At 43.2% G+C, this 10,171-nt stretch overlaps 1 protein-coding gene across 1 annotated transcript; it reads right to left on the reverse strand.

Moving 5' to 3' along the window:
- Nucleotides 1-2,152: 2,152 nt before the first annotated feature.
- Nucleotides 2,153-9,921, reverse strand: CPLX4 (complexin 4). The gene is made up of 3 exons (XM_059492695.1): nucleotides 9,753-9,921; nucleotides 7,900-7,987; nucleotides 2,153-2,668 (listed from the first exon to the last, which is right to left on the reverse strand). Exons 1-3 carry the CDS (start codon nucleotides 9,917-9,919, stop codon nucleotides 2,441-2,443), a joined length of 483 nt encoding a protein of 160 aa, XP_059348678.1. The 5' UTR covers nucleotides 9,920-9,921; the 3' UTR covers nucleotides 2,153-2,440.
- Between the last annotated feature and the right edge of the window lie 250 nt (nucleotides 9,922-10,171).

The following is a 10,171-nucleotide window of genomic DNA, read 5'->3' on the forward strand; positions in this document are numbered from 1 at the left end:
ACAGAGATACACGGACACACAGACATGTCCCTGTCCATTCTCCCACGTGCATAGCTGCGTGCACACGCGTACACCAGCATTTGTGCACAGATGTGAGCACAAGCATTCCCAGACTCGCATACCAGCACATGCAGTGGCTGCCCTGTGCCCTGTCCCCCGGGCTTGAGCCCCTTGAGGGCTGCGTGTACCTGGGGTGGCCTCACCACCTCCTGCATATACTCGTGTGCCTCCCCAGGCCTGTGCCTAGCGGCTGGAGCTGGGAACAGCCGGTGCTGGGGGGATGAGCCCTGCAGGCGCTGCCAGGAGCAGGCAGTCACCTCCAGCGAGCTGGAGATCAGGCTCCTGCTGAGGGCAGCGCAGATTTGCCCGCCCTGCCCCGGCCCTGCCACTCCAGGCTAAATGTGGGAGCTGTGGTCTAACAGTGCTGCCTAAGGCAGCTCACTCCTGTACCAGCAGCACTTCAGTGGGCTGGGCGCCCATCCTGTGCCAGTCCCAAGCCACCTCCCAGTCCCACTTGTCTCTGCCAGCCCTGACACTTTTTTTGGAATCTCATTAATCGTTTGTTTGGTGATTCCGACTCTACTTTCTTCTCTGACCCTTTAAACTGTGAAAATGCTGATCCTATATCTGCTGACAAATTTAATTAGGTCCTTTAAAGCACCAGATGCTTTCAGTAAGATTTTTGGGATGTCCCAAGCACATTTTAATTCAAAGGTCAAAATCCTTAGGCTTGTTTATTTTGGTGTTTTATAGATAGGACAATTCAGTCTGTAAAGCAACACAACAGTGTGGAGAGAGCCCCCAGATTTATACCAATGCAGAGGGAAATGCATTGAGCCTCACAAACCTCAGGCTGGTTGAGCTGAGCTGGTGACTATTTTATATACTTTATCTTTACATAAAGACCTCCTAAAACACCCCACTCGTCTTTCCACATAGATAATTCGATTCTGTGGGGCCATGTGAGAGCAGAATCCCAAGAGGAAGAAATCAGATCTGAAGTCTTGGTGGTTTTTGGCAAAATAGCTCTGATGCTTGAGGGACCTGCTGGAGATAGGTTCTGTCCACTAAAGAAATTACTTGTTGGATGAGAGCCATTTAATGCACTAGAACATCCTCTGGAAAGAGCAAGGAAGGTCAGAACTTGTAAACTCTGTGTTTCCTAGGTAAGAAGGAAATGAGCAAGAAAAAAAAAGCATATTTTCTTAATGCTACAGTGGGGAAGAAAATGGATAACAGGTTTTCAAGCAAGGGGAGGGGAGGGGAGAGAGAAAAGACAAAGAGAAGAGGAAGGAAGCAAGCAAGGAAAGAAGGAAAAGAGAAAGAAAGGAGGTAAATCATACTTAGTGAATTTGTTAATTTAAAATTATTATTTTTACTTGATTGGCTAGAGGCAGAAAGAGAGAGAGAGAGAAAGAGACTTATAAACCTGTAGGAAGGTGCTACATATATTAATTTCCAAATTTAATTTCCAGGCTAGCTCTTGGAGAACTTACAAAGCCATTAATTTTCTAGAATTCCTTGGGAGTAGCAGCCTGCATGTCCCCTAGGCACAGGCAGATTTAACATTAGTGAGAACTATGGCTTTCCTTAGGTTTAGGTGCCCCACCCTGGCATAACCTTCCATGTTTAGCCTTCGATGGAGACAACTCCCAGAACCAGTGTGGGGAGCTGCTTTTGGCCCTGCGCCGGTACCCCCAGCCCCAGAATTTGGCACACAGAGCAGACAAGCAGAGAGCCACTGCTGTCCCTTGGTGTTTGAAGTGCTTTGAGAGGCTGGGGAGTGAAAGCAGACTGGAGAAGCCTGCATTGCTCCAGAGCAGAGCTCACTGAGAGCCACCAAGCCTTATTTCCTCCAAGCCCCCACTCAGTGTATATGACAACATTTTTGGCCCAAGCTGTTGAGTTACATGCTTCACTTTTTGCCTTTTGCTACACTTAATACTGAAAGGATTCTAAAAATCAAGGTTTTGCAGCAAATGTCAATATCTGAGCGCTGTGTTTGCCTCAAGATGCTTGAAACAGACATGTTCTTATAAGAAATATGTATGTTTATTTCTGAAAGCAGGATTAAATGAGTGGTTACCTCTATGTGATGTATCAGAAGTACGATTTTGTTCAAACATACACATTTAATAGCATTTCAGTCATGTGGAAAAAATGGAAAAAGGCACATTTTTTTTCCGATATTGTTTTAAAGCCATTTTTTTCCATGGGGGAAAAAGTTATGTTAAAAACTGAGGATCAATTCTAACTTCGTTCTAGGCAGTCCCAGCAGGTAAAATTTTACTCTCCCCTCAGGGTTTTAAGTCTCTCTCTCATCACTTCTCTATATTTACATTGAATGCTCTAGAGCTAAGCGCTTCCCTCTGCCTGCTCTCCCTCTGCATCCCCAGCAACACAAGACTGAGGTTACAGCCTTTGGGCAGTGGTGGCTCTTCTACATCATGGAACATTTCTGCTCAGCTGCCTGTTTCATCTCAGTGAAGGTGGCTTGTGCCTTCTCTTTGATGGCATCCATGTCCATATTCTGGATGTTCTGCAGCTGGCCCAGGATAGAGTCCTTGTCTTCTTCCTCCTCCTGATCTTCTGCCACCATCTTCTGAAGGTCTTCTGGCAATCCCACATCATCTCCAGCCATCTGTATTTGATTCTCATCCAATTCACTCTAAAGCAGGAAACAAAACCAGCAGATGAGATTATTTCTGCTCTCCCAGGATCTACCAGTGAGCCTCTTGTTTTGTTCTTTTTTAGGTTTTTAGGGAGAACCGAAACGTGTACAGATTTTTCAGTCAATTTTTTGTGTGCAACTTGTGAATTCCAGGCCTCGATCAGCCTCCATGAAAGTTCTAAGATTTTTTGGGCAATGCCAATTATATTTCTTTGAAGGGCTTCAGCACTGTCAAAACTGAAGCCCTCAGTGTCACTTGCCATTTTAGAAACCTTTGCCATGCTGATGGTGCAGGGATTCCATTCCAAGTTATTTGTAGCCCCCAAAACCATGCTGCAGGACACTAGTGAGCCTATCAGCTGCTGTGCTGTGCCTGTCAGGTTCTGCTCAATGAAACAAGGGCTTTAGAAGAGCTGAGGTACCATTTCCTTATTCAATTGTTGGGTAGGGTAGGTGGGGGGAGTTATAGGTGTCAGCACTAAACTGAAGCCTTCTGGAAGAAAGATGCATTAAACTTCAGAATGAATCACTAGAAAAAGGGCCCCCCCCTTCCCAAACCATGTCTGAACTCAGTCTAGGTCTTTGGTTGGTCTCTCTGAGTTGTGATGAGGAGCAGGGGCTGCCTGGCGCATAATCAGTGTTGCAGTGCTGGCAAGTGGGGTAATAGGAGGACTTCGACAACAAAAGAGAGAAGGGAGGTTGGTTGTGAGTCTGAGAAAGCAAAAGGAGACGGGAGAAGAAACTAGTTAAGCAATTAAAAGGGCTGAGATGCAGTAAGCACTACACACACTTGCTTCCTGCCTGCCCACTGAAACACTCCATCAGTGGGATTATGTCAATTTTTCAAACAATGGTGATTTTGTTCACATTTTCTGCTGGATTCTGATGGATCCAGAGCTCAGAAGAACAGGATATTTCGACACAGTTCACACATCAAAGATAAGCATTAATGCCTCATTACATCTCCAAAATTAACCATGACAGCAGCAAAGGCCTGATATGAATAAGCAGCAATGCTATCAGCAGGAGGTGTTTTTTAGAGTGAGGGGTCTGGGTTTTGCATGAATGAAAGGACAAATGAATGCAAGGACATATATGAGCAATGTCTGCGTTGTTGCAGGCCACAGCAAGGACAGGCAGGCTGGGGGTGGTCAGCTGCATAACCACTATTTATGGTTCCATATTTCCACGCTTTCTGTTTGCAATGACTGTACTTTAATCTGATTTCCCCCCATATCTCCTGTGAAACTGTAGGGAGCTCTAGCAGGATTGTTACTGCTATGTGGATAAAATGGGTGAGGATATCTCCTCACCTTTTTGATAAGGGTTGCTGGAGTCAGATCTGTGGGAGCTAGAAACAAGCTCCTGAACAGAAGAGGTATTTTTTATTAATTGTGTAGCAGGAAAAATGGTTTTAAGCTTTTATTCAGCAACTATCAGAGGAGTTAGCCCTTTTGAAATCCTCACCAGCAGCAGTAGAGGATGATAAAAAAATGTTAATTACTGAACAATTGTCCCTAATCAGACAATCACACATGTTCTTTCCTTTAGAATTATTTCCAACTTAAGGCATCATCACTGAACACTGCTGTAGTGATTCACATCTTTGTCAATGTGAACAATTGTCTGGCATGTTCTTGCACCAAAGCCCACCGTCCTATGGAAGTCTGGGATGTGATGTGCAACAGTTTGGGGCTTCAAAGTGTTCTCTCACCAAAAACAAATATACTGAGATATAGTCTAAAGCAGTACAATTCTGCCCAAGCCACCTGCCTCTACCCACTTGGCATTTAGCTTCAATAGGCCTAAAATGAGCTTCAACAGGGTGGGGCTGCTCAACAAGAAGCAAAGAAGCACATGATGCACGTACGGTCTCTTCGCTTCCTTCTAACATTTGAGCATTTGATTCCTGTTTACTTGGATTTGAAATGGAAAAGTGAACACAGAACCAATGTCTATTTCACTAAATTAAATGTGCCTGGCGCTGGTCTCTTGCCCCAAGGCCAGCTGGCCTGGGAAAACCCACGGGGATGCTATTGAACTCTGCTGCCCTACCAAACAGGGTGGTCCCATCTAACTGCCATTGGGAACGCCTGTCCCAACTCCCAAACTGGCCGTGGGAACGGCCTGGGAGAGTGCCCAGGCCAAAACTGGGTCAGACATTATTCTGACAATTCAGCAGCATTGGCGGTGGAGTCTGAGTGCACGGTAATATTTTTTGACCCTGATTATGCCTCTGATGTAGCCAGTCCCAGATCTGTTTTGCTATAGATGCAAGAGAGCTCTTTACATATACAACGATACACAGGTAGGTGCGAGCAGAAAACTGTCTAAATACCTGCTTTGTTACAGTTTGACAGTAAAGCCCTCTGCCCAAATTAAGGTGCAAGGGTCCAGTTCAAGCATACCAACTTTATTTTGTAGCACTAAGTGTGTACAGAAATGAGAAAAAAGGTGAATGTGAGAAGGATTAAGATAGTGCAAGCAGGACACGGTCACCATCTGACCATCACAGGGGAAATTACTTCTCTGGCTCCCACAGGTAAAGGATACAGTTTAACATTAGACAGCTCCATGTCCACGGGGCAGGAAAAGCAATGTCCCTCAGGGGAGACACAGTCTGTGCCCACAGGAGCAGCCGTGTCCCTCAGGGAGGCAGCTTCTGTCACTGAAAGTTTTGTCAAGCTCCCTCACAGGGAGCACACGGCCCTCCACGAGGCGAGAAGAGCAATCAAAGTTTGGTATTGTTTGTTTAATGGCACTTTCGTTTCTCTGAACAACGATGTTAAAGTCTTCTGTGCAACTTAAGGAGCAAAGAAGACCAAATGCTGGTTCAACGCTGCTTATAGGAAGTCTGATTGTAAACCAAAAAGATCAAAGCTCACAGACTAATCCACAAGGGAGCCAAACTCTTTTCCAGCATCCCTATGTGATGTACTGCTTTCCTTGTGCCTGACTTATCCTGCCATAACATTTGCCTATGGTTATGTGCAGACGTCCTTAGGTAGCTGACTCCAGACCTTATCCTGTGATTCATCACCTGTAATGCACCAGTAACATCCAAAATCAGAGTTCACCTTGCCTTGACCTGCAGGTGGACTTAAATTAGCAATACAGCAGCAACACCATCCTTTTGCAATTGAAGGGCTGCAAGTCCCTTGTGTTGACAAGGAGCCAGATGTTGGAACTAGCAGCTTTCCTGCTCAGGAACACCCTCAGAGAAGCCAGAGATCACAGCCTGGAGCACAGAGCTGGGGAGTGGGACTGCTCCCTACTGGCAGCTGCCTTGGGACTCCTCTTTCCGCAGCTCACCATCAGCTCATGCCCCTGTGTTTAGACCTTGCAGAAATCAATTGATTACTGAATCCCAGCTCAGGAAAAAGGCAGCAAGTGGATAAGAGAGTTTGGTGAGTTAAAAAAAAAATTATTGTTAAAATATTAATGTCTATATTTATATAGTTTTAAAAATGTTTTATATATATGTGAGGCACTGAATACACCAAAGATGAAAAAGTTGTCCATAGATCAAGTGTCTCATGGCCAAAAACATCTTTCTGATGACAAACCTAAGTTGACAACTCTGTTAATAGGATTAGGTTCATTAAGGGTCTACTTTCTCTTACAAATCTGGCCCAGATAGCATGGAGCTTTAGATTTTACATGGCAAAGGGGGGCCCTGCTTAGTCCTGAATTTCATGCTTTTGCTTAAAATGCTTGCTAGTGATTGATACTGGTGATATTCAGTGTTTCTAGACCATACTAGGCTACCTGAAATTACTTTCAACTTCCAAAATATTTAGTACATTATCACAAGCCTGAGAGCATTTGCTGCCAGTGTGTTGTGTTACAGCCCTGAATTGTTTTACAGGGACACATTAGCATGCATGTAGAAGTTTCATTTTCTTCCTGCTATAACATGTTTTCATAAGGGCTGATGAAAACCAAGAAATGCTATATAGGGAGACACAAATGCAGGAAAACGTGTCCTGCAATATTGTTTTCTGGCTTAGAGCTACTCTCCTACCTTGGAGACAAATATTCTGCTGTTATTACTGAAATATGGCCCCAGAGAGTACTTGGTACATGCCAAAGCCAAGATCCTCCTGGAGATGGGTCAGAGCACCACTGCAGACTCGTGTGTCTCTGAGTGCTCAGCCAAGGGGGCTGGTGACCTGGACACCATCTCCAGCTGTAAAAAGCACTGCTAGGGGGAGAATTTGAAAACCAGAGACACCCAGCTCCACTGATGTTTAGCTGAGAGCTGGACACTCGAGTATGCTGGAGCTTTCCAAAGCAGCCCCTCTTGCAGCTGCAAGCTCTGGCAAGACGCTGGGTGAAGCTGTTCAGGAGCTGTGGCAGCCCATGCCTCCAAAAGGAAAGCAAGGCCTAATGATATTTTACTCCTCAGCTGCTAATTAAAATGCTGGTGTTTAGAGACTTAGGCCTCCAATCCAATCAATCACTTAAAATCTTGGACTTAATTTTTTTGCATAATTAATCTTTCTGTAATTAAACTCACCCTCGGGGTACGTTGTCCAGCTACAGCACCAGAGGAACCAGGCTCTTAGGGGTGGAATACATCTTACCTGACTTCAGATGTCACCTGTCTTCCCTCTGGAAGCCACACAGCCACTGGGAGGTGACCCAACTCCACTTTGAATGCTTATTTAAAAGTTTGGCTAGATGAGGCTACAGGTGCTGGTTTCTTTCTGTGTATGATGAGTCCCTAAATGACTGGTTTGGATTTTTTACAGTTTTTAGCAGCTAAATTTACAGGAGAGAGATTCTTTACCTTTCTCCATTTTAATTAATCAAAAAGCATGGGAAAGTACTGATCAGAAAATTAGTCGTAATGACTCAGAGCTGGCAGGTGAGTAATACAAATAAACTTTCAAATTGCTAAGAAGCACATATCCTTGAGGGATATAAATGAAATATGCCAACATCTTCCCAGCAGTGACAGATCAGAGCAAATGTGTGATCCAAACCCCTGGAAAGAGTACTCTGTCCTGTATTACCTCTCTGCTCCCCATGGCAGAAGCCTACAAAATAACACAATAATTAAAAAATTATTTGAAATATGTTGCTTGAAGCTTTTACTTTCAATATTTTGGTTTTCCTGAAAATATTTGACAGTGCCAAGATGACTAAAGAAAAAAGAATGGGCAGTTTAAAATTGGTTGAAATTTGGCCTCTGGACTAGAAGAGCTCATGAGCTACAGGCTTACCTTGGGCAGTCTGTACTTTTCTCTCAGGTGAACCCTCAGAACAGCTCGCTCTGCTTTTTTCTGTGCAAATGCTGCATCTCTTTCCATCCTGGAAATCAGAAAAAAATGTTCCCTCAAGATGCTAATAAAAACAATCTTTTGAACTAAACCAGTTGCTTGGCTGCAAAAAGCTACACATGGGAGTTATTCCCCAAGATAAGTAACTTGTCCAAAGGCAAAAAAGGAGCAATAGCAATAAAGTGATGCCAAAGGGCCACACTTCCTGTGCTTCTGTTACTGTGAATTTTCCTCGTCTTTCTTCGTGCATTATTTTTTTCATAAGAGCAATGAATTCTGAAGCTTCCCTGTATGGAAGAGCACTGACTTAATCTGTGATTTTATAAAATGTTTTCCTTAGATTTAAGAACTGGTCTGCACCATTTTTTATTTTGGATTACATATGCATTTATTTGCAAAATGTGTCTCCTCAAAGATTTTTGGTAACATATTTCAATATAGGTATTCTGGCATGTAAAAGCTACTTCCAAAAAGAAATACTACTTTTCCTTTGCTTCCAAAATGAACGTTTGGATTTCTCTCCCTCTAAGAACAAAACCCCCACAAACAAATCTAAAATCTGAGAAGTACCCAAAGCCTGGTTGGTTACTGGTTCTAAACTGCCTGAGCACAAGTTCAGCAGGGCATATTTACCCTTCTGGTCTCCACTCCTGCACAGCTGAGCACTGGGCAAAATCCGTGGGGCCTTGGAACAGGAGCATGTTCTGCCCATGTCAGAGCCCTCTGACACAGCACCACACCTCATCCAGAGATGATCTTTTCTCTCGGTTTCTAACTGTCCTGTGGGGGTATTCCTGCCCTGCTTCCTCAGTACAGTTCAGCAGGGATAGGACACATGCCCCACTTAAAATAGTACACAAGTAATTCTTTTCCCAGGCATTTCCCTGTCCCAGGAATCCTGTGCTTCTTCTCAGTCTCCCTAAAGCAGCTTCCTGCCAGCAGGTGGTAATTTCTTTTAGATATCACTTGACAAAAGGCAGAGCAAAACATTCTGTACTTTTTTTCTGGACCAAAGGAGACCTCTTCAGGGCTTCCTGATTGAAATGTCTGATGCTAAATACAGACCTGGATACCTCAAATTCCATCAGTCATTAACCTGGCACCTATAATCATCTTACAAGAAGGATTTACACAACCATTATGTAATTGACCATTAGAGGAACAGATGCATTTGAGATTTAAAAGTCAATCGTTTTATTTATAATTATGCATGCTTTGAACCCCTACAGACGCCAAGTCTTCCATTTTACTTGTTTTCATAAACACAGCAATTGATAAAGGTTTTCTTTACAGACAAAATTGAGACTTAATTGGTTTTAAAAAAAAACATCTTAAACCTTTGCTCAAGATAAATGAGCACTCGGTACTTTTTCTGGTCTGCCATAATAAATGTGGACAATGAAATATTACATATTGAAAGTGTACTCCACATGGAGTTCTAGAACAAATCATATACATTAGAGAATTAAATCCTGCACTACAAGCATCTTGGAAAATGTTTCTAGATAAAGTAACATCACCTAGGAACGAGTCCAGCATATCAAGCTGTGGAGAGAGCAGGAAAGCATAGGAGAGAGTTACAAGATGGGGGACAGGGGGGGCAGGAAGAGGAAATGTAATATTTTACCATTTCCAGCTGGGGAACTTTTATTTTGGAAAGTCTTTCTAGGAAAGATTCATCTACTTAAAAAAAAATACTGAAGAGCAGCATGTTTAGCTTTTTCTTGGGTTGTTTTTATGTGCACAAAGTTACCAAGAATCAGCCCCGTACTCATAATAAGGGAACAGGTACTCACTTCTCCTCAACCATTTGCTTTTGATATTCCTCATACTCCTCTCTGGTCATTCCTGCAGCTGCTGCTGGATCAGAAGGGGTGCTTTCTTCTTTGCTTTCGTCCCCTCCACCTCCAAGTCCCAAATTCTTTACCTGGTTGCTCAACATACTTTTCATTAGAAAGGCCATCTTCTCAAAAAAAGGAAAAAAAAAACAAAAAAAAACCAAAAAAAAAAAAAAAAAGAAAAAAAAAAGAAAAAAAAAAAAAGAAAAAGAAAAGGAGCTATAAGAAAACAACTCCAAGAAAGCCAAACAGAAAATGTTTTCAAACACAACAGTTGTAAGCGAGAGAGTTTCTACAGCCACATCAGCTCTTCAAGGGCACAGTGCTAGTGAAACGTGAATGCCAAAACCAGTTTGTCAGCCATAATCTGGATTAAA

The sequence above is a fragment of the Ammospiza nelsoni genome, chromosome Z (assembly GCF_027579445.1).
Source record: "Ammospiza nelsoni isolate bAmmNel1 chromosome Z, bAmmNel1.pri, whole genome shotgun sequence".
Taxonomy (NCBI): domain Eukaryota; kingdom Metazoa; phylum Chordata; class Aves; order Passeriformes; family Passerellidae; genus Ammospiza; species Ammospiza nelsoni.